Source organism: Mauremys reevesii, linkage group 27 (assembly GCF_016161935.1).
Source record: "Mauremys reevesii isolate NIE-2019 linkage group 27, ASM1616193v1, whole genome shotgun sequence".
In the NCBI taxonomy this organism is placed as follows: Eukaryota; Metazoa; Chordata; order Testudines; family Geoemydidae; genus Mauremys; species Mauremys reevesii.
In genome coordinates, this window is record NC_052649.1 from 1,660,294 (window position 1) to 1,684,872 (window position 24,579).

The 24,579-nt window shown below is 51.3% G+C and overlaps 1 protein-coding gene across 1 annotated transcript; it reads right to left on the reverse strand.

Annotated features, from left to right (window-relative positions):
• On the reverse strand, nucleotides 1–24,223 carry LOC120391991 (parathyroid hormone/parathyroid hormone-related peptide receptor-like). Its single transcript, XM_039516260.1, has 14 exons — nucleotides 24,168–24,223; nucleotides 14,344–14,359; nucleotides 10,764–10,869; nucleotides 10,129–10,239; nucleotides 9,270–9,394; nucleotides 8,414–8,508; nucleotides 7,717–7,903; nucleotides 6,475–6,628; nucleotides 6,058–6,118; nucleotides 4,638–4,704; nucleotides 3,933–4,027; nucleotides 2,686–2,827; nucleotides 1,597–1,638; nucleotides 1–384 (listed from the first exon to the last, which is right to left on the reverse strand). The coding sequence occupies exons 1-14, from the start codon at nucleotides 24,221–24,223 to the stop codon at nucleotides 1–3; spliced, it is 1,641 nt and encodes a 546-aa protein (XP_039372194.1).
• Nucleotides 24,224–24,579: the final 356 nt, after the last annotated feature.

Genomic DNA, 24,579 nt, shown 5'->3' on the forward strand with positions numbered 1-24,579 from the left:
TCATAGCATGGTCTCCACCTCTTTGCTCAGGCTGGAATGACTTGGACCCAGGTCTGGGAAGCACACAAAGTCCTTGGCGTTCTCCCCAGGGGCCTTCTGGGGAATCTCTTGGGTTGGGGAGGGCACAGAGTTGTCGGAAGCAGAGGAGCTCGGGATATATCCCAGCAAGCTGGTGTGTGGGGACAGCGGCAGGACCCGGTGCTTGGCGCTTTGCTGCATCCCTGCCAGCCCCCGTCCGGCGATGCTCATGCTGACGCTGTTGGTGGTGTGTGACACCAGCCCACCATAATAGCAGCTCCCCCCCGTGCTGGTGACTCGTGTTTTCTGCTTGAAGTCCAGCGCCAGGCTCCTCCGGAAACGGGCTTTCTTAATCTCCGCCTGCACCTGCGGGAGAAGAGCCGGCCTATCAAGGCAGGGCAGCGGAACGAGACAACCGTGCAGGCATTGGCAGCCGCCAGGTCTCTTGGCACACACCTCACAATACCCCAAGTGCAGTGATGGCAATAAGATTCCAGGGGCTCCGGGTGGGGTTTGGTGTGGAGAAGGGGTCATTTCCCTGCAGCCCCACCCATCTCCTCAGTCTCTGCTCCATCCATCCCTTCCATACTATACTGCGAGAGGGGGTTACTCAGGGGATCTCCCTCCCATGCTGGTGACCAGGAGGAGGCTGGTCAGCTGACTCAGCCAGCGCAGCGTTCAGGCCTGCATCCCACACTGGGTGCCACCGTGGCTCAGCTTTAGGGATCACCGGGCAAGCGAACATCAGGCACCACAGCGCCAGAGAAAACACTGCAAGGAGCTGAGCAACTCCAAGGAGGAGCCGACTGCCTTCCTCACCCACTGGCTTCGGATCAAAGCAGGCACTCAGATCCACAGAGCTCAGCGTGGGTCCAGTCTCACTCCCTTTGATGGCCATGGGCACAGGTTTGGGGCCAGGGTGAACTCAGGAGTGTTCTCCAGCCAGGCAGCAAGTCTGGTGTTTCCGTTCAGACTGAGAGTGAATTGCGTGCAGCTGGAGGGCCCCCAGTTAATGGCCCAGGGGACTAGACCTCTTCTCCCACAGACCAGGCACCGTATGGGCAGAGGCAGCGAACACGGTCCTTAGGCTGCCTGGCTAACTTGACTCACCTCTGTTCCTGATTGATCTATAGGGCTAGAGGAGGGAACTCCGCCTCCATAGCCCTACAGTCCTTAGCCTATCAGCAAGGGGGCCAGGGAGGGCCAAGTTAGAGTGAATACACACGAGCCCCAGTAGGTCCTGGCTTAGGCTGACGCTCTGCAGCTCAGTGCAAGTCGTGGGCAGTTTCCCTCCTGCTCCATGAGGACTGTGCCGAGTTACTTAAGGGTCAAAGGTTACTTCACAGTCTGTTCCAAGGACAGGGGTTCCACAAGGTCAGAGGAAAAATGAGCTCCAGTCCCCCCCCAACAGCCCCAGAGGGAGAAATCCCGTGGGTCCCCTTGGGTTTAGGATAGTAGCACTGATCTGCACTTCCCACAGCCCAGACTGAGCTCCCACATAAGATGACGGGATGGGAAAGGCACCTCGGACCTACCAGAGCCAGGAACAAGCTGCAGGGCTGAGCCCGTCTCACTTACCTCTCCATTGCAAAAGCAATAGATAAAAGCCACAAAGAAACCCTGCCGAGAGACCGAGAAAGAGACAGGTTTTACCTGGGGGTGCTGGAAACAAGCTCCCAGCATGTGCCCAGTGCCCCTCACTCCCTGGCAGGTCCAGAGAGCTCAGGGGTCCGGGCACCTCGGCCCCCATTTCTATTTGTTTTATGCACATCTGTGACCATTTCACTGGGACAGCTGCCCCACTCAGCCCCCCCCCCCATGGCTTTCTCCCCACTCCGTGCACTGGTCCCAGCTTGTTTAACAGACCAGCCCTTCCACAGGCATCATCTACGCAGCCAGACTGTGGTGCATGTCCCAGGAGGGCGTGACTGGCCACCCCCACCTGTGACTCAGTCATTCCTCCTGCCCAGGTGGGGGAAATTAATGCAGCCACCCCAGGGGCAGGTCATGTGCTTAACTCAGTCCAGGGCTGGAGATAAAAGGAAGCCTCCTGAGATGTAAAGGAAGAAGGGAGGTGCCGGCTTCTCCCAGTCCAGGGCAAATGGCTGGACTTCCAAGGAGCTAGCTTGGAGATGGTGAATGAGGGCTGCAGCCAGCCTGAGTTATCAGCACGGTCCCTAGGAGGAGGGCTGTGGGACCCCTCAATCAAGGGGAGAACAAGAGTTGGATTTGAGGGGTGAAGGAACAGCCTCCTTAATACACTGCAAGAGACTTAATAAAAGAGACCCACAAAGGGGGAATCGGGTGGAGCTCAAACAAGCGCTAGAAGAGGGAGCTGAGGGCAGTGACCTGCAGGGCTGTGTTGCGCCCCAGGGAGGCCCTGCGATGCTCCTCTCACAGGCTCCAGGAGAAGCACTGAACAGTGTGGCAGCCACAGCAGGGGACTGAGGGGGGCTTTCCAAGGTGCCCTTAAGCCATGAGCACCTGGGAAGCGAAGGCGCCTTGCAGGGCCCCTCAGAACACGCCTACCTAGTGCTACCTCTGCCAAGCACCTCACAGGGCAGATCATCTTCCTGCCTTTGGAGCCAGCACTGGGCCATGCAGTGAGAGGAGAGCTGGGTGAGAGCAGGAGAGCTTCCCAGGAGCTGCAGCCCCAGGCAGACGTACCTGGGAGGAGTTGAACAGCATCTCGTAGTGCATCTGTATTTGCCATAAGACGCCGGAGACTTCAGTGTAGGGCATTGCCATGAACACCACGTAATGGACCCCAAAGAGTGGCATCAGCACCAGGGTGGACTTCAGCAGCTTCCTGAAAGGTAAAATCATTCCACAGCTTTGTCTGCGGCCTCTCTCTCTCTAACCCTCCGTCCTCAGTTTTTCAGCCACCGCCTAGGATTTATCCTACAATAAAATTGTAACAACTTTACATTTTTTATAGCATTTTTCCTCTCCAAATCCTCTTTGCAAGTACTTCACCTGTCACTGCAAGGCAGCCACCTCTCAGGCGGAACGTGGCAGCTGATTGACAACCCGCAGCAGCAAGAGACAACAGTTTAGGTCAAGAAAGGAAATGAATCCTGTCTCCAGATGAAACTGCAGGGAGGTGGGGTTAGGAAAAAAAAAACACTAGGATGCTAAAGCTGCCCCTAATCTCACAAAGAGGGCTCTGGGATATTCAACGCCCATGCGTGTTCAGCATCTGATTTATGGCACAGTGCCCCCTAGCAGCTGATGCACTGGATCAGAGAGCATTAGCACCACTGGGTTTTCCTTGCAATCTCCCGTTGCTTATCTTGGGAGCGGTGCTGAGTTTCCAGTCCAAGGCAAGATGGCTGCACTTCCATAGTGCACCTAACCCAAACCCTAAGTGGCGCCATATGTAGCAAAATAAAAAGCTTTTGGCTGCATTAATCTCAGGGGTGTGATATTTGCTACAGCGAAAAGTTACAAAGCACCTCGTTCTTCAGGAGAAAGCAGATGGGCTGGGAAAGATTCCTGCCTCCCTTTGCCCTGAATAAAAATGTATTGCTCAGGTGGCTGAATGGGCATGTCCGCCCCTCCCCGCCCCACAACCCAGTCCTGAGGCCTCATCTACTGGGCAGTGCTGGAGGCCGGATGCTCCATGGCGGCGGATAGGACACTGTGTGGGAGACCGAGGTTCTGTTCTTGCCTCTGCCTTTGCCAGCAGGGTGACTTTGGCCAAGTCAATTCCCTTCTGTAGAATCGGGAACAGAGATCCTGACTTCCTTTTTAAAGCACTTTAAGGTCCATGCATGGGCCATGCTATGTTAAGAGCCAGCTATTAGTACTATCTCCTCTGCTGCCTGCACCGTATTCTGGGCCGAGATGCTATTTACACTAAAGCAGAAGGTTCATCTCTGTTAGTCAGTTGGCAGCGGCACATGGCCACTCACCTGTACTGCTGCCGAGGGTCTAGCTTCCCCGTGTTTGTCTCCCAGAGCTTCGATGCCAGAACCCTCACGATGTTGAGGAAGAGGAAGAAATTCACCTGCCGACACACACCCACAATCACCTTACGAGCCACACACACAGAATGTGGCCGGCAAAGGGCTTGTCTGTGCGGGGAAAGTGACCAGCATAACTATTGCAGCTGTTGCAATAAGGAGCTATTCCAGAACAGCTATAGTGCTTTGAATTCATACCCTCTCTTATTCCAGAATAAGTTCCCTGTGTAGACACATCCTAAGTGATCTCCTCTAGCTAAGGGCTGCATATAAATGTCCTCAGGGAGGTTCTTATATTGGGACACTGTCAAGATGAAATGAAGGGCCTGATTCTCATCTTTAGATGTATATTTAGACTGTAAGGCTCAGATCCTCATGGTGCTTAGATGCTCAATTCCCATTGATTTCAGTGGCAGTTAAGCACCTATGAACCTTTGTAAATCTGGCCCTACGTGCTTTGTTGAATCAGGCCCCAGGGATCAGCATCTCTCAGGACCGAGCCCTGTAAGAGATGACAAAGCAGACATTGCCTAGGTACGATGGCAAACGATGCATGGATCGGAGAGCGGAGATTAGCCCATTTCTATATCTACTGAATCCAGCAGGGTTTTTTAGGTGACTGGGATTGGGACAAGTCTGCCGGAGAATTCTTACCACAATGGCTGCTAAGATAGGGACTTGATAAATCCACTTCATATTCCCAGCGCTGAGGTCCCAGCATCTGAGGAGACCAGTAAAAATGCTTTTGGAGAAACCTGAAATACGGGGTGAGGAAAATAGCCCGTTGATGGCTCCCCCATTTCCATCTTGGACCGAGCCTGGGCGGGAGGAAGGCTGATCCTACAGCTGGGGTGATTCCGCCACACACATTTGCACCCCAAAACATAACCAATGAGAGTCACGTATGTTACTTTAAAAAAAGTCGACAAAATCCAGATCCTGGATCAGATCTCTCCCATGGCAGAGCTCTGCTTTGCATGCTGCAGGAAAGAGGAGTGGGCTTTTTCATAATAATAAGACTGCTTTGTATCAGTGACCTGTCTTCATTATTTACCCCCTCACCCATCCTTCATCTGCAAACTCTATCAGCAATTATGTTATATTTTCTAGCAAATCATTAATAAAATTAATCAATGGCATTGGGCCCAGAACCAGTCCTTGTGGGACCCCACCAGAAACACTCACCCTCATTGATGATTTTCCATTAACAATTATGGTGTGAATCTAGTACATTGAATATGGGCCATATTGACTTTGTATAGTGCTAATTTTTTATCAGAATGTTGTGCTGTTCATCGTCAAATACCTTACAGAAGAACAGATACCTTTATCAATCAAACTTGTAATCTCAGTGAACAATATCATGTTTATTTGACAAGGCCTAATCCACAAAATCATGCTGATTAGCTTTAATTCTTTAGTAACTGATTCGCTTATCACTTGTTCCAGTATTCTGCCCACGGTCAGTGTCAGACACACTGCCCTATATTTACCTTCTGTAAATTTTGGCACAGTTTCTTCCAGACAAGAGTTCCTTAGAACATCTTGGCCAACTCTTTATTTGTAAAACTCTTAGGTACAAGTTATCTAGATCTGGTTACTTTAAAAAGTTTGATTTTAGTGGATACCTTTTAACATCCTCCTTACTGTATTTCATCAGCCTTATATGATATGATAACATCATCTAGTTTCATTCTAAATACAAACCAAAAATATTTATTGAACACCTGCCTTTTCTACATCATTACTTAAAATTTTATCCTAATTTTGTTTGGATTCCTTTTGTTCCTGACATGTTTAAAATATTCCTTTTTATTCTCCATACCCTGTTGGCCATAGATTTTTGTTGATACCTTTAGCTTCCCTTATCAATTGCCTGCATTTTTAACCTTCTGATGTGTATATGTTCTAATCTCCCTCTCCTCCATAAAAGCCTCAGTCTAGCAATTCAGTGATTTGGTCATCTGCAGATTGCAACCACCCAATTCAATAGGATCACACAGAGGGATTTGCACTACAGGCCAGTTCTCACCCTCCCAAATGGTCCTTTGGAAAAGAAGTTGAACCTACGTACTGTGTATCCGCCAGGGAGGCCCTGACACTGGCCCAAACAGACACAAATACAGCAGGGAGACCTGGAGAGAAACAGAACAGGCAGTATGGTTGAAGCATCAGGTTTGCAAAATGAACTAATGCCAGGAATTTAGGTGTCCCACTGCCCTCTCCTAGCTGGAATCAGAACTGCTGACCTGCGTGACATATGCCCTGTACTGCTTAGAATAGATTCTCCTTTACAGCTTGTCTACACAGAGACTTAGTATGTGTCAAACTGGGGTGCGACTCTACAAAGTACTCTCTTGCAGTGCACTAACTAGTCACGTGGACCCTGCTACCACGCACTACGAATTTCACAGTGCGCTTTGATGCTCCGCAGCTCCCAATCAGCCTGGCAGGCGGATGCACTTTTGGTGGGAGCGGAGTCTGTGCTTACCCCAGCCGATGATGGTGAGGGCCCACGAGTAGTTCTTGTTGGAGAGGAAGGCCATGAAGATCAAGCTGTGCAGATAGAGCCCCTCCACCAGAATCCAGTAGTGGTTGGTGGCCAGGAAATAAAGGAAAAGTGTCACAACCACCTTGCAGCCCACCTGTGGTCACGGGGAAATGGGAACCACATTAGGGTCTCAATACCTCTACACGTCTCCCCGCTCCTGAGAGATCAGGGCCATGATCCTAGCCAGGGAGGCCCCCTCACTACTCTCCTTTAGGTCCTGCCCGGCAGCGGTTACCCTGGCTTTGACCTCTGACCCTTCTGCATGAGACAGTGTGCCTCCTGCCCAGAAGGGAGGAAGCTGTCAGGGTAGGAATGGGGGAAGTTCCCATCCACGAAGAGGTTGGAGTGGAGCGGGAGGGGCCGGCACAAACCCAGTGTGATGCCCCGTGTTGCAATCCGGCAACTAAAGAGTCATCGGCACTCGGTCACGTCGCTCGCGGCTTTATTGGAACAACATGTATGTGCTGGAAAAGCTAGAGCTAACTTGTGTAGCTGTCGCCCCTCCCGCGCCAGCCCCTTAAGGGTTAGCAGAAGCCTTTTAGGCCATATCAGGGCACTGGCTTCCCTGAGCTGTGCTGAGCGCTACTGTGAAGGACAGAGTGCCGATCTGCACTCCCCTTGGACGAGCTCTTTGCTCATTAATTCACCCTTTTGTTAAAGCGGGAGCTGCAGTCCTCCACACTCATCTCTTGCAAAATAATAGACACCGCTGCATCTCTCTGCTCCCCTGGGAGAGATTGTTCCCCCGCAACCCCAGCCTCTGTACAGACACTGCTTCAGTGGCGTACAGGGGCGGCCAAGGCACTGCAGCAGGCAGGGGAGAAATTCCCTCAGACTCAGGCAAAGTGCAGGACAGTAGCAAGTGATCCTACATTGTCCCTCCAAGAGCCCAAAATGACACAGCCCAAGTAAAGGTGCCATAAATTAGAGAGACCTCAGAGGCTGCTCCAATTTATAGTGGGGGCTGCACAGGCAGAATCTGGACAGCTCAAAAGTAGCTTAAAGCCCCTTCTCCCCACCCTCTTCCTGGTCTACACCTTCCTCCATGAGGTGCAGCCCAGAATCAGGCCTCCCCTAATCTCTCCTCACTGCACCAGGATTCCTAACTCCCCTTTCCCTCCCCTTTATTCCCGGTGTGCTTGGGGTAAATTAAGAGGGAAGATGAGTCTTTCAGCTACTTGCCAGCTGGGTCCGGTGTCCCAGAAAGGGGCCCAACTCGCCCTTTAAATCATCCACTCGCATCTTCTCCAGCTCCTCGGGCAGCGAGCCGGAGTAAAGCACCACGTCCTTCACGAAGATGCTGGCGGCCCGGCAGATGAAGGAGGCAAAGAGGTGAATGTGGATGTAGTTCCGTGTGCAGTGCAGGCGCCTGCCCCCAGGAGAGGGAGTACATCAGTGACAAACACCCTCCCAGTCAGCCATGCCTCAGTTACAAACCTGCCCGTCATCCGAGCATGTCACGAAGCAGTGGAGGAACTGTACCAGGAGCCGTGAGGGTCAGTGCATTCGGGGACATGGAGAGGGGTCAGAACCAAGGTTTTGGGGCTGGCCCATTATAAATATAGGCCCCATTTATAAAAGCTGGATTTGGATTGAGCTTTGCATGTCAAGCCCCCAGAAAGTAGGGCAGTTTGGCTCTGGCCGTCTAGCCCAGCTCTGTGAGAAATGCAGAATAAAATGGATCCGGCTATTTCTGGACTTTAGGAAATGGTCTGTGGTTTGGCCTGAGACTTGAGCCACCATTTGGGTTGGTCTTTCTTTGATCTAATCTGGTTGCCCATCCCTGCTGGCTGGCGACTCTGTGCGGGGCTCTCCTGGAATACTGGGTGAGTGTAGGGGCTAGAGGATGAAAGGGAAGTGGTCGATTGCTCCTTCTTACTTGAAGTAGCAGAGGATGCACACGGCAACAATGAGGGAGGCCAGGGAGATGGAGTAGCCGATGGTGTACATCATGTGCAGGCGGTCAAACACTTCCTGGAAGGGAAGGACACAGGATGGTCCTTGATGGCCCTGTGCTCACAGCTACATCACAATAAGCAAAGTAGGATGTGTAGACCCCTAATGAACCCTACCAGCTTGGACAACGGAGATGGCCACCAGGTGAGACCAACCTGGCACATCTCCTACCAGCTCAGCCACGGAAAGGTGATTTCTAGCCAAGGCCAGCTCAGCACAGCTCCTACTTGCTCAGCCCAAGGGAGGAGGCTCCCAGCTCAGCTCCTGTGCAGCTCCACCAAGGGGGAGGGTCTCATCTGCCTCCCCGGGCAGGGCTGCTGCCTACATCTCATGGGCTTTCAGACCTGGAGCTTTGGCTGCACTCAGGAGCAGGATGCACACGAGAGGAGGCGGGATTCTGCTGAATCAGCTCTGGCATCTGGACAGCAGGGGGCAGACACAACAAGCCCGCTTCCCATCCCCCACCCCTCCCCAAACTGCTGGGGGCAGGGGAGGAAATCAAAACCAGAGGTGGGGGAAGGCGAAGAGTAGTTGGAGGGGTGGAATCAGCAAGCTGCTCCCTTTGGCTGGCGCTGGAGGAAGATGAGCAAATAGAAGCTCCCAACAGCACATGGGCATTTAATCGGGGTGTGCAAAGAGTTTCTCTGCCTCTATCCCTCTGCAATAGAAGGTTGCTTTGCTGCCAGCGGTCACCCTGAGCTCAGGGACTAACCCAGTCTCCAGCGGCCCCTCTCCTCAGTTACCCCACCCCACGTCCCTTCCCTCTGGCTGTGGTTCACCTTCTCTCGGCTCCGGCGCTCCGGGGTGAGAAACTCGGTGCATTCTGTGTAGTTCGCCCACGTCTTGTTGATGTTGAGCGCTAGCTCCCAATTCCCATAGGCATCACAGTGTCTGTAGGCGTGGCCTGAAAACAGGGGCAGGGTCAGGGCAGTGGGACCTCCAAGAAACCCAACAGGCCAAGCCACTGCAGAGCAAATCAGAGGACCACAATAGATCATCTAGTCCAGTCCTCTGCACTTAAGAGAGGACTAAGTGTTATCTAGACCATTCCTGACAGGTGTTTGTCTAACCTGCTCTTAAAAATCTGCAATGGTTGAGATGCCACAACCTCCCTAGGCAATTACTGCCCTGACAGGAAGTTTTTCCCTACAGTCCAGCCTAAACCGCCCTTTCAATTTAAGCCCATTGCTTCTTGTCCTATCCTCAGAGATGAACAAAAACAATTTTTCACCCTCTTCCTCGTAACAGACTTTTAATCCCCTGTTCCTGCAACAATCCATGGTGCCAGACCTCAGGTGGGATTGAACCACCAACCACAGGTACATGGCCCCATCACCATTAGCTATTAGAGACGGCAGCAGGCTGTGACAGTTGCCGGGAGCTGAGTGCTAGGAAGAGACATGCTCATATGCACGAATCCAGAATAAGACGCTCAGGGGTTGCTCATCCCTGTTAACTCACTAGGCCTGGTCTGAGCCTGTCCTCAGCTGAGTTAGGTTGGGCTCATCAAAGCATCTTGTCTGGGATGTTCATAGGGTGAACTTTGAGTGATTTGAGCTACTCTCTCTGAGACGCCTTTGGAAACCATCCGTTGAACTGGCAAAGCTGGGGCTGGCAGGGATGTTTTTCCAAGTGTACCTTTATGGTTGAAGTCGTAGATGTACTCTGGGCATGGGACCGACACCTCTTGGCTTGGGGAGCCCTCGGGCCAGCAGATAATTCCGTCCCACTCCGGGAAGCAGCTGGCATCTAGCCAATAAGCAAAGACACGGATCAGCATTGGTATCATTATTATTTCACGTTTATATTGCACATCTGCTTACAAGCGTCTCACTCCGATGAGGGAAAGGCCCCCAGCAGGACTCCCCCTTGCGGGGGTTTGTTTGACGTATATAAATGTGGCATCGCAACTGGTGATTTCAGGATGAGGACAGCAAGCTGCAGATGGCCAGCCTGGCATTATTGTTCTTTATTTGTATCATCGTGGCAGCTAAGTGCCCTGATTGCACTGTGCTCGGTGCTGTACAGAAACACAAAAATATGGTCCCTACCCTCAAAGAACCTGCAGTCTAAAGAATCTGACACAGTGTTCACTGAAGGTGATGGACAGATTCCCACTCACTTCCGAGGGCCTGGAGTAAAGCCCCCAGGTGAAATCCTGCCTTCAACAGGAGTTTTGCCACTGACTTCAACAGAGACCGGATTTGCTCTGCGTGGTTTAACCAGCTCTCTTGGCACTGGCTGAGCACAAAGGACACAAACTGGGATGGTACCTTTGATTTTCTCCAGCTGGGCTTTGACGTTTGTTTGACATTTCTCCTTCGCTTCACCCAGCAGATAAATCTGCTCTTCCTTGGTGAGGACATCGTCCGTGTCAACCTGCCGAGCCAAAACCAAAGAGACGGGGGCTGCAGTCATTGTGCTGCCTCGGGGCGGTTTGCAGAGGGAACAGTCAAGGCTTTCCAAGGCCTGGGCTACACTGCAGAGCTAGGTCGACGCAAGGCAGCTTCTGTCGGCCTCACTCTGGAAGTGTCTACACTTAAATTTCACTCTTGCCGACGTAAGTGCCCCGCTACACCGACTTAACAACTCCCCTCCACGAGCAGCATAGAGTCAAGGCAACATTGCTTTCGGGAGCCGTCCCACAATGCCCCACACTGACAGGGGGCATGTCCTGCCCCCCAAGTCCCCTCCGTCCCAGCTCCCTGGGATGGAGGGGACTTGGCTGGCAGGACCAGGCCGCCCAGAGGATCCAGGGGGCCCGGGGTGAAGCGGCCATAAAAAAAGGCGCCACCCACTGCGGCGTTTGTACTCACTGGGCAGCGCTCCAAGTCTTCGGCGGTGGCGGGTCCTTCACTCGCTCCGCATCTTCGGCAGCACTGAAGGACCCGCCGCTGAAGTGCCGCCGAAGACCCGGACCGCCGCTGGGGGAGTAAAAAGGCGCCTCTAGCCAGGGAAGGGATTCTCGGCCAGGGCGCGTGGGGCCCCTGTGGGTCCCGGGGCCTGGGGCAAATTGCCCCACTTGCCCCCCAGGGCGGCCCAGGGCAGGACACTGCACAACTGTAAGTGATGTGGCTTGATAAGAGAAACACGAGTGTTATTAATATTGTTGTTAATTATTTGTATTCCTGCACTAGGTGGGCATCCCAGCCCCGGCCCATCATCCCATTGCAATAGGCGCTTCTCAAACCCAGAACAAAATGCCCCAACAAGCTTCCCAGCTAAGTACAGAGCCAGACACAACCATACAGTAACCAAAGCCAAGTGCCGTGTACGTAGCACTGCCAGGAGCCCAGGCTCAGTGGCTAATTGCATCTCTCTAGTTAGCCAGTCTTCTGTATTTCTAAACAGTGAGAGACACCGAGCAATAAAGACACCTCCCTCCCTCCATTGCCTCTGGTTCGCGTCCGGCCCTTCGCCTGGCTATTTAGGTTGTTTGCTCTGTCTCTCACTGCGGCCCCTAGCGCCATGAGGCCTCCACGCACTGTTGAAATACAAATAATCATGCACAATACAAGGGATTCCGCGTCATTGTTTGTAACTAATGTGTGCTAAAGCCTGACATGAAATCAAAGCAGTGAAAGCGGCCAACACCAGTAATTGCGACCCCGCTTGGTCGTTCTTCCCCTAAGTTTTGTTTTGCTTTTCTGAAAGGTGACAGGATCTCGCCTCCCCCTGCCTATGTTCCACTGTGTTAGTCCCTCTTGTGTTTCCTGGCAGTGGTCCCCGAGGGGCATACATTGTATCCATACCCCCACCCACAAAACCTCCCATCCTTTGTTTTCAACCTCGGAACATCATGTCCTCCGGCTATCGCCTGGCCTTACTCAGCATGATGCTTGTGGTTGTGATTCTGCGTTAGCCTGCAGTGGAATTGCTGTGCGGTTTGAATCTTTTGTAAATCATACAGTCAGTCATAGGGTTTAAGGCCAGCAGGGACATTGGGTGGATTGGATGGATGAACTATAAGGTGGATAGAAAAGTGGATAGATCATTGGGCTCAACGGGTAGTGATCAACGGCTCAATATCTAGTTGGCAGCCAGTATCAAGCGGAGTACCCCAGGGATCGGTCTTGGGGCCGGTTTTGTTCAACATCTTCATTAATGATCTGGATGATGGGATGGATTGCACCCTCAGCAAGTTCGTGGATGACACTAAGCTGGAGGGAGAGGTAGATATGCTGGAGGGTAAGCATAGGGTCCAGAGTGACCTAGACAAATTGGAGGATTGGGCCAAAAGAAATCTGATGAGGTTCAACAAGGACAAGTGCATAGTTCTGCACTTAGGAAGGAAGAATCCCATGCATTGCTATAGGCTGGGGACGACTGGCTAAGTGGCAGTTCTGCAGAAAAGGACCTGGGGATTACAGTGGATGAGAAGCTGGATATGAGTCAGCCGTGTGCCCTTGTTGCCAAGAAAGCCAATGGTATATTGGGCTGTATTAGTAGGAGCATTGCCAGCAGATTAAGGGAAATGATTATTCCCCTCTATTCGGCACTGGAGTACTGCGTCCAGTTTTGGTCCCCCCACTACAGAAGGGATGTGGATAAATTGGAGAGAGTCCAGCAGAGGGCAACAACGATTAGGATGCTGGGGCACATGACTTACGAGGAGAGGCTGAGGGAACTGGGCTTGTTTAGTCTGCAGAAGAGAAGAGTGAGGGGGGATTTGATAGCAGCCATCCCCTACCTGAAGGGGGGTTCCAAAGAGGATGGAGCTCGGCTGTTCTCAGTGGTAGCAGATGACAGAACAAGGAGTAATGGTCTCAAGTTGCAATGGGGGAGGTCTAGGTTGGATATTAGGAAACACTGTTTCACTAGGAGGGGGTGACTCACTGGAATGGGTTCCCTAGGGAAGTGGTAGAATCTCCATCCTTAGAGGTTTTAAGGCCCAGCTTGACAAAGCCCTGGCTGGGATGATTTAGTTGGGGCTGATCCTGCTTTGAGCAGGGGTTGGGACTAGATACCTCCTGAGGTCCCTTCCAACCCTGATATTCTCTGATTCTATGATTCTTCTGCGATTCTATGACCGTTAGATCATCCAGTCTGTCTGTCTGTATAACATCGGCCACACACACCCTGCACCCCCCTCTGCCAAACCCAACGAAGGAAATGGGACTCACCAGAGGCTAGGCTAGTATGTGCCAGAGGCAGAGAGTAGGAGGGACCAAGGAATAACACTGAGAGCAACAGGTTATTGTAAGGGATCCAACCAGCTCCTCACAGCCCTCCTCATTCATTATCACCCACCTGACTTTACTTTTGCCTCCCAATCCAACCTGCGAGAACATATGAGTTACTGGGATGTGGTCTCAGACCTGGGGTTGTATAAACGTTTAGCCGTCTGTTTCCCTCTGCGTTTCCTCTCTGTTTTGTTGCACTGTGGAAAAAACAGCATCGCCCCGGCTTGGTTTTAAATAGGCCACCGTTCAATTTCCCCTGAGTGCACCCAGCGGGGCCAGACTCAGCCACACGCATTAGGGCCTGTGTCAGAGACAGGCAATAAAGCCTGGAGAAAATGGAAACGTTAATGAGAACAGATAACTGGCCAGTCAGAGAGGAAATGAGGCTGCGACAGCCAAAATGAGACACATCTGTCAGAACCGTGGCCAGGCGCTGCAGGTATGAATGGCTTGTGATGGTGTCAGATAAGCTTGGGCTGGACGCACATGGGTCACTGTTCTGGCTCTCATCCTTTCTCCTGCAAAATTGGCAGGAAATGGATGAGCAAGCAGAGATAAGGGAGGCAGCAGCTCTGGACCTGCAATCAAGGAGCAGGCATATAGAGTGGCAATTAAAACATCCGTCTGGGCAGGGAACAGCAGCACTTCAGGAGCCCAGGAAATACCGTGCAGCCGATTTAATGGGACTTCAAGGAGAGATGTTGCTGCATTTTTTAGTTTCCCTCTAAATCCAGGCTGCCCAGATAAGAGAAGGGAATTAAAAATGCTCCAAAGAGAAGCTCAAATATAAAGGGCTTATCATTTTCTAGGAGTGTGTGTGAGAGAGATCAGCAATCAGAAAGCCGTGCACAAGGTAAATTCTGTCCAGGCCAGATTGCAGTAGCTCAGTTGTAGCTCCACCCAGCACAATGCAATCAAAGTGAAATAGACATTCCTTCCTCCCAGCTCCATGCACCACCCACAGTCAGTGATTTAACAGGGTAGCTTCCATCCACAGGGCAGTGGCTCCCAGCCAGCGCTGCCCCCTCAGTGAATACAGCCCCATGGATCCCAACAAAGGGGGTTCATCAGGATTGAGGGGAACATGCTGGGCAAGTGTCTCTCCTGTCTCTGAACCACCACCTGGAATCCGTAAACACAATCTCCCCTCCGCTTCTGAGAACGCCCTTAGAACTTCCCAGTGCCTGCGCCAGGAGAGCCGGACTTCGACTTTTAGTTATATCCAACTAATAGCACTTGTGCTGAGCAAGGAAAAGATCCAGAATGGAGTGTGGCTTAGCAGTTAGAACAGGGGAGCTGCTGGGAGCAGGCTGACCGTGATTTAGCCTGCTCTACCCTCAGCACTAAGCTGTGGCCAGCATCAAGTCATCTAATTCCACTGTCCTGGGAGTCAGGACTCCTGGGTTCCATTCCAGGCTCCGCCACAGATTCTGTGCAGGACCATGGACAAGTCACGTGACCTCTCTGTGTGTCACTTTCCCCTGTGTGAGATGGGGCCGACTATCCCATGGTGTGAGGCTTTATGTTTGTAAATTGCTTGGAGATCCTTGGAGGGGTTCATATGAACGGGAGTAAGAGGCCAAAGCCCCGGCTGAGAACTGAGAAGATTTCACCTTCCACTGCCCAGCCGGTGAAGTCTCAACAGTGGGTCTGGGGCTTGGAGCAAAGCTCAGAGTGAAATTCAGCTCCCCGTTCCTCCTTGCCTTGGCAGGGTCCTCGTCTGGCCCAGATGGCCTCCTGCCAGCAGATCATGCCGTCCAGGCTTTTTAGCCCATATTGATATTAAGATGTTGTTTAATTTTATTTATTTATTTAATACTTGCACTAACGACCCCTCTTTCCAAAGGGAGCAGACGCAAGGCACGGGAACATAAGTGATTGCTTCGAGGCAGGAGAGAATAAACAGCTCTTGAGCAAGCACCAGAAGTGGACGTCCTCCGCGCAATTAATCTCCGGCTATAAATTAGTCTGTTCAGTAATAGCCTGAGGCAGATGGAAGGAACAAAGTGTGCTAGCGTGTGCTCCCGGTTACATGTGTGTGAATCCACAAGGACTCCACTGAAGCCTATGGCGTGACACCCGTGTCACTGAGAGAAGAATTTTGCCCTTTGTCTTCTATTAGAGGTTGCTACAAAAATGTTTTCTTCGTCCCTGCTCACGCCCAGATCACACTGGCTCAAGATCAGTCCTGGACTAGTCCCGGGCTTACGGGCTGGTATCTTGAAGCTCATCCCCCCTAGAAACACACAGTGGTCTTTATCCCTTTGTGTAGCTGGTATTCTAGGCTGTCCGGTGGCAGTAGCTTGCCCTGCCCAGTGCCATGGGATCTTTAATGATCGCAAACAATCCAGATCTCGGTTTTACCTCTTATCCCAAAGGCGCACTCCTAGGAGCAGAGCACCTCCTAGCAGCATGCTGGCCCACTGATTCAAACCCTCAGATTATAAACTCTTTGGACTAGGGAAGCCATTTTATGTCAGATTTTAAAAGCCTGCGAGGCCCCGTGGTCTAGTGTGAAGAGATGCTGTGGCTCTGACCTGCCAAGCCCAGAGGTGCCGGGGCTCAGTGCATAGGGCACTGAAAGACCTGGACTCCGTTGCTTCTCTGCTACTGACCGGCTCCTGGGCAAGTCACTTCACCTCTCTGTGCCTCAGTTCCCCCTCCTACCCTTTGTCTGCCTTGTCTGTTTACATTGTGAGCTCTTCTGGGGAGGGACTGTCTCTCACTGTGTGTTTTTACAGTGCCTAGCACAATGGACGACCCTGATCTCAGTTAGGGCCTCTAGGTGTGACTGTAATATAAATAATAATAACGTATAGCCCTATATGAACAATTAATAATAGTGACTTACGGGGGAAGAGTGCCACCCGCTGAATCACCAAGAGCACCAGATTTTCTCTGGAAATCTCCAGCCTCAAAATATTGACCAAGCCCAGCTCTGCTCAGGATGGAAAGTCAAGAGGGTCGAGCTGTAGGGAATGAAATGGTGCAGTGGAGCTGCTCTTGCCTGATTTAACGTGGTCCTTTCCTCTCCTCTGCTAAATGCCCATTCAGAAATATTTGTCTGTTCCATGTGGCATGTCAGGCTTCTGCACGGGCTACTCCTCGTTCATCCCTGCTAGCAAACTGTATTTTCTTTCCCAGTGATTGTGGAGCCTTTCACTGCACCTCCAGCAACAATGAATCCCCCTGTAGGTTTAATTTTTGACACCACCATGTGAAAGTTAACAGGCAGGGCTTTGCAAAGATATAGCAGCCCCATGGAGGAGAAAGGGGAGAGTTCGTGATGCCCTGCTCAAGATCTTCCTTTGAATTATTACCCAGCTTTCGCCTTGCAAATAATTTGGGAGCGGAGTGGCCCTGGAGCTCACTTCACCTAATGCTTGGTTAATTTCACTGGGCGTTATCAGGGTGTGTAATAGCAGCAAGGCTGAAGTGGTGCTATGCTCTGATCCTGGTTGGGCTTTGGGGGCTCCCATTCCCATTTCACGAGACCTTGCAACACGTTTTGGGGACTGAAATGGCAGAAATCTCATCAACTTAGACGAGCCGGTGAAACTTCTGCCATCTTGAATGGTGGAAATCTGAGCTCAGCAGCTCTTGCCAGATTTCGGACATGTCTGAGCTCTGACCCAGAAACTGGAAAAGAGGCTCCTTCTGGTTATGGATCTGATCTGGAACCAATGTGGTGGGAACCAGTTTGGATCTGGGGATTAGAATCCAACAGCTCCCAAGTTAAAAGGGGGTTGGATACCAGGTTCTGGTTAGTGTGAGTTACAATAGCAGTTCAAAGAGAACAGGAGTACTTGTGGCACCTTAAAGACTAACAAATTTATTGTAGCATGAGCTTTCGTGAGCTACAGCAGTTCAGCGACATCAGCACAGGCAGCGGCATAACCAGCCTAGGACCCTGGGTACATACGTGAGCAGCTGGCACCCCCTACTGCCATTGCTTCACTGGTTACTCGAACCAGCTTGGATCTAGCAAGATCAAAGCTAACTCGGGTATGGCTGCATGTGCTGCAATCACACCTCCTGATTGCACCACCCGTTCTCTGAGTCCGCCAGAGCTGTGGAAGCAGCAGACTCAGCTGCAGTGGGATGGGAGGCGGGAGAGCCTGCAGAGGTGCTGCTCAGTATGAGTTTGTGATGTGTATTTGTGGTTTTTAATTTGCTCAGGCATTTGGCCCCCACCACGTGGGCAGGGGCGTTTTAGAAACGAAATTGATCTTATGCCGCCGTTCAGCCTTGTGCTCTGCTCCGTCAGCTTTTCTGAGCTAAGCCAGGTTGGTATATGGATGGGAAACCATTAAAAAGGAGCAACCAGGAAGTGGTCCAGTGGATGATGTCCTCTGCCAACGTCGTGACACTAGGGGGCGCCATGGTACTGCATGGGGCCTTTTACATGGCACGTATAGCTGAGGTCCTGCCCATCTAGGGTGACCAGATGTCCCGATTTTATAGGGACAGTCCCGATGTTGGGGGTTTTTTCTTGTAGAGGCTCCTATTACCTCCCACCTCCTGTCCCGATTTTTCACACTTGCTGTCTGGTCACCCTATGCCCACCTGCAGTTATTAAAGATCCCCTTTGTGCAGCCTGTTAACCTGTGTCCTGGTGGGAATCTAAGCCAGCTGATTACATTCCACCCCGTCAAAGTCCCTCTTTAATTTCAATAGGATATAGGACTCTTCTTCCCTTCCTGTCCTATGCTGCTGTGTAGTTGTGGGTGTGAGCTGTTAAACAGCTGCCATGTTCTACCCCCAGAAGTGGCTGCATTTCACTGGTGAATGAACTGCTCCCAGTGTGCAGTCTGTGAAGTGCTGTCGGATGAATGATGGTGTAATAAGGATCTGACACGTGGGAGCTCTGGTAAGAAACTTTAGTTCCTGACCAAGTTGCCCGCCCTGGGTTAAGGTTAATACTCCAGGCACATGACAGGGTCCGCTCCCAACCACTAAGGGATGATTATGCAGCATTTTTAAGGGCTCGTTTTGTATATTCACAGTGTATTAACACCCCCCGTCTGCTCCATCTCAGCTGGAAAAGATTTAAGACAGAATCACAGTCATTTCAAACTGCAACTGGACTGCTCCTATTATGCCCTTGGAGTCATATGCCACATGCTCTGGATCTAAAATACAGATAGATCTGAATGAAGCAATGAAAACAATGGGAAAGTGAACTTTCCCCCAGAAGACTATGCTGGCTATAGCCAGGTTCATGGCCTAATCAAGAGCAGCCCAGAGTCAATTGCATCCTATTATTTGAATCTAGCCTTGTGCTAGAGAGAGCGGGGGGGGAAACACAATTGCTTTTCCTGTATAAAATTAAAATAACACCACGTTGCAGATCACAGAGCAAACAGTGGGGGCTGGTTGGGGAATATTTCTGGGCTCATCAGAGGTAGGATGATGGTCATTAGCCCCAGGGGATGGTCATTAGCCCCAGCATTCACACTGCCATTTGGTTTGGTTCTGCCTCTCACAGAGAGCAGCGGTGAGTGTTTGAAGTTGTGCCCGTCACAAAAATACCACCGTCCAGTTTGGCACGAGTGGTGCAGCCTCTGTTCAGTGGAGACCTGGGACTGGCATTTCAGGACAGGCTCACAGTGCACTGGAAGAGCTGCATGAGGGAAGCCTGGAGCCAGGTTTGTAAGGTGCGCTGGGAGCAGCACCGCTTGGATCAAGCTAGTGCTATCAGCCCCTGAGTTTCAGAAGCTCTAAATTCACTCAACCATAAATGCTCTGGGGGCCCTTCTGTCTCTGAGGTTCCTTCCAGGCAGAGGCAGTGAACTCTCTGCCCCTGGATGTTTATGAGAAATGGAAAGAATTTTCAGTTTGTGAGATCACTGTCTCTTCTAAAAAGCTTTTAGCAGCTACATGAGATTCCACCTGTTTCCATCTCCCCCAGTCAAGCCTGGCACATTCGACTGCCCATGGTCAGCTCTAAACTCCAGCTAGCAACATGGTGAGAAGTCACATGAGAGGGGAGGTGGCGGATCCTCCCAGCAGGAGCGAAGGAACCCAGAGACCTGCAGTTACACCGCACTGAGCACAGCTAGTGCCAGGGTTTGTGCAGCCCCAGGCATGTGTCTGAGGAGGGAACACATTAATACCTCTGTGTACGTACTGTCTCTTCAGCTGACTGGTAATTTCACGTCCTTTAATGAGGTCACATCCCCTCAGCTTCCAGCAGTGAAAGAAGGGTGGTCTCATGACTAAGACACTAGACTGGACTGCAGGAGAGCTGAGTATGATGTCCTGTGTATCTTTGGGCAAGTCATTTAATCCATGCCTCAGTTTCCCTGTCTGTAGCACTGGGATAAATAACACTTCCTCCCACCCATTGCCTGTCTTGTCTATTTATATTGTAATCTCTTTGGGACTGGAACTGTCTCAATGTTATATGTACAGCACCTAGCGCTATGGGGCCCCAATGTAGGTTGAGGCCTCCAGATGCTACTGGAATGTAATTAATTGAAAGACCCGAGGGAGGAAGAGAGAGTAGAATATCCAAGTCAAACCCTTCTCACGGTCAACTTTTCCAAGAGTGGAATTTTGCCCTGAGACGATCTCAAAGGTTTTCATACAATGCAGCCCATCAGTAGAACGACTATCCTACGGACACCTCCCACTCGCTAGCCCAGAACATCTCTGTGACAACGGCGATTGCTTCTGTGGAAAAGTAACAGCAGGAAATGATCCGATGTATCCTCAGCTTCCTTGAATGCAATTTAGCAACAGGAAACAAGAAGGATCCAGCATCATGTGACCAGCCACCTGTACATGGAAAACCAGAAAGTGGCCACAGCGCCAGGGACCCTGCCCTCAGGGATGTCTGCACCATTGATGGATGTGGGAGGGGTGCCGAAAATTAATAGTCCGGTTATTAGGGGAAAATGATTGTTTAAAAAAATCAGTTTTATTTTATTATTAGATATTTTTCTCATGGAAACTTTATGAACTTTAAGACTGAACTTTTCAAAGGCATCTAAGGCCTTAGAAATGATTTGTCGGTATAGCTACCCCAGCAAACCCTCCTAGTGTAGATACATCTTATGCTGGTAAAAAATGAGTTCGTCTGCCGGTTCACTTTACACCACTCGAAACAAGCTAGATTGACGAAAGCACATAACTGCACCTACACTCTGCCTTTCGCTATCTCCATTAGGGGTGATTTTTCTCACACCCCTAATTGCCAGAGCTATGCCGGCAAAACTTTTAAGTGTAGGCAGGCGTTAGGTACCAGCTTCCATTGAAATTCAGTGGGATTTGAACCCCTTAACTCTCTAAGGGCTCGTCTACACGTGAGTTACACTGGAATAGCTAGTCTGGAATAACTCCAGGTGTGGACATCCTTATTCCAGAGCAACAGTGTTCTTGTCCCAGTTACCTTCATTCACTTTGGAAGTGGATTACGCTAACCGGGGAGGAGGCACTCTTATTCCAGAAAAAGAATGCTCACACTTGGAGTTATTCCAGAATAGTTTATTCTGCTTTAAACTCACACCCTGCCTTATTCCAGAATAACCTTCCTGGGCAGACAAGTCCTGGAGGCTAGCTGCCAGCCTCAATTGCTAGCCCTCTTTCCCCACTACTTCTGTTCAGCAGTAAACTCATTTTACGGATTTCTCAGTAATGAGCCACTCATCACACTCAGGCAGGCTGGAGCTCTAGGGAGCTGCGGTACAGTTCCCAAGCATAACGAGCAACATTTAAAGCTACGCTGGTGGGGAAAGCCCTGGCTGGGATGATTTAGTTGGGGTTGGTCCTGCTTTGAGCAGGGGGTTGGACTAGATACCTCCTGAGGTCCCTTCCAACCCTGATCTTCTATGATTCTATGAAAGTTGGGTTAGGTAACTTGGGTTAGCAGTTTGGATTCAACAACAGGCTCCCTAAGCGAGCCCGTCTGGCCCCGCTGGGTATATATTCCCCACTACTAGCATTCACCGAAGCCCATGCCACCACGTCATCACTGCTATTGTTAATGAAAAGGCTAGATTAAAGCTATTACCAGTACCTCTACGTAAACTGCAAGTCACATCCCCAATTGTAATGTAGACATAACCTCATTGACTTCAGTTCGAGCGGCTAACCAGGGACAGCCTGTTTGTTCTGTATTCGTACCGCACCTAGCACAATGGGGTCCCGGCCCTCGGGTAGGGCTTTCAGGGGCTGCTGTGATAGAAATACTATCCTGAGTTCCTGTCTTCACTGCTGTGTTAACCCGAGTGAAGACCACACCTTGGTGTGAAGCGCAGCCAGACCCGAAAGAAGGATGGACACCGGGAGGGCGCAGAGGAGCAGACTTACCAAAGCACAGACGGAGCTCAGAAGACAGCCGCAGAGGAGAGTAGTCACAATGCTGCTCCCATGGACTGACCCCTCCATGGTCCCCAGAGCAGGCCGCAGTCAAGCTGGCTAAGATGCAGCACGAAGGGAGAGTTCAGGGGCTCAGTGACACACTGAGCGAGCCCTGGCCCAGGCAAGAGCCCTTCGTTCAATCCAAATCACTCCGGGTGTGGGCGGCCGGGCTGGCGAGAGAGCTGCTGGAATTGGGAGGAAAGAGCATCTTTGGGTCTTAAGCAAATTCTGCCCCACACTCCCCTGAGGTTCCCCAAGAGATGCAGGCTTAACCCACACCAGAAATCTTGCTTTTCAGAGCCTTGGGCCCAGCGTGGCGCTCGCTCCAGCCAGTTCTTCTGCAGGATGCTGCTTTCGGCGTCCTGCTTCCAGCTTCATGGGCAATTACCAGACACGGGGGGCTTCTCTCCGCCTCTCCCGCCCCACCAGCACGCACACTTCTTTCTATTTGGTCTCTTTGTCTCTCCTGCTCTACCCGGCTCTGGGAGCATTTCCAGACACACTGCCGCTCCTTGTTCCCAGTCAGATCTGGGTGGCAGAGGTTTATTGGCTTAGCCCTAGGTGCTAAAATCCTGTCCACTCAAGGAAGATTCCTCCTCCCTTTTCAGCAACTTCTCCCACCGCCTGGTGGGTCACTTCTCAGCTGTCAACCTTCCCCCCACCCCCCCGCTCTCCCATCTCCGGCTCCCAAACTGATCTCCCTAAAAGCAGCAGCCAAGGAAAAGGTGGAGGGAGGAGGAGGAAACAGCAGCAAGGTCTCTAGGCTGGGGAACCAGAGGAAAAGAGTATGTGAGCATCTCCACTTAGTGCTCCTAGGGCGTGATGGGTTTGGGGCAGATGCCTGGTTAACTTGTTGGGTTCTCTCCACCCCTCCTAGGTTTTGGTGGGTAACAGAGAGACGCACTGCAACATGTGTGTGCGAGGACTTGCCCTGGAAGCCGATCAATAGGTCGTCAATGAGCACACGCAGGGCTGTCATGCTTGGAGGGGGTAATTTTGCATGACGTTTTTTGGTGAGGGGATTTCCCGGATGATGATGATCTGTGTGGTGGGGGCACTTCCCAGGACCCCTTCAGGCTGGGGGGCTGTACAAAGAGAACCAAGAGATGGTCCCTGCAGCCAGGAGGTTACGATCCGAGCCGAAGACAAGAGAGAACAAAGGGACGCAGACAGACAAGCAGGGCAGCACAAGGAAACTGATCGGCTGTGGGCTCAGCTCACCAGCTTCTCTCTGCTGCCAAGAGTTTTGTAGACATCCTGGCAAAGGGGAGTTTGAAGGAGGACACTGACCCGGGTTGGTTGTTGCTTTCTTTGTCTTTCTGGAGATAAAAGCAGCAGCAGCAGCAGCCTTTAACATTTTAACTAAATGGAATGGATGAGCTAATTCTGGCTTCGGTGCAGCGACAACATACTGGACACATGCTCCCAAGGTACCTCAGTTTGCTACACAGGGCAGCTGCCACTCTATAGGAAGAGCCAACAAGCCATTGCAAATGAAGCCAGGCCCAAGACAAGTCCCTGGCTTCCGCTGCCAATGCCCCACTAATTCATAAGCCCACAATGCCTCTTGGTACACCTGTCTCATGGAACTGCAAGGGACCTTGAAAGCTCATCGAGTCCAGCCCCCTGCCTTCACTAGCAGGACCAAGTACCAATTTTGCTCCAGATCCTTAAGTGGTTCCCTCAAGGATTGAACTCACAACAGTGGGTTTAGCAGGCCAATGCTCAAACCACTGACCTTTTCCTATGTATTTATCTGGTTTGGTCACCCTAGTATCCAAGTGCCTCACTAGCTTTAAAGCATTTATCCTCGCATCTGTCTCAGGGCAGTTCTACTATCCCTGTTGTCCGGATGGGGAACTGAGGCACAGATCTGCAAAAGGATTTAGGTGCCTCACTCCCAATGGAAGTTAGGTGCTTAAATAAATTTGAGGATCTGGGCCTAAGTGACTTGCCCAAGGTCACATAGGAAGTATGTGGCAGAGGAGGAAATTGACTCCAAATCATCTAAGTCCTAGGCGAGCGCCCTAACCCATCAGATCATCCTTCCTCTCTCCAACTCACTGCCTCTCTCTAGGCCTTGGCTACTCCACCTGAGAAATGAGGCTGAGAATAATGCTCTGTTCTTACCTAGCGCTTCTTCCTCTGCAGATCTGAAAGCACTTTATGCAGATGGGCATCGCCATCATGCATTGGTGTCCCCCGCTGTGTAACGGGTGTGAGCACAGAGATTTGAACCCCTTGGCATGAGAGACCCCATGGTTTGGGGATAAAACACGGGCCTGTGAGATCAGGCTTCTCTTACCACAAAGCACCCATGTGACTTTTGGCAAGTCACTTCCAAGGCCGGTTATCCTGTCTGGAAAGTGAAGCTGTTCATTACCCCCTGAGCCAAGCGGGCATTGAGGTGGGGAATGCAGGAGGAGGAGTCCGTCGACTAGATCCTGGAGTTTCTTTTCACTTTTGAACAGCAGCTCTGCTCAGCTCGATGGTCAATGAGGACAGTATTCCATCCTGATGGCTCTTGATTCCACAGAGCGCC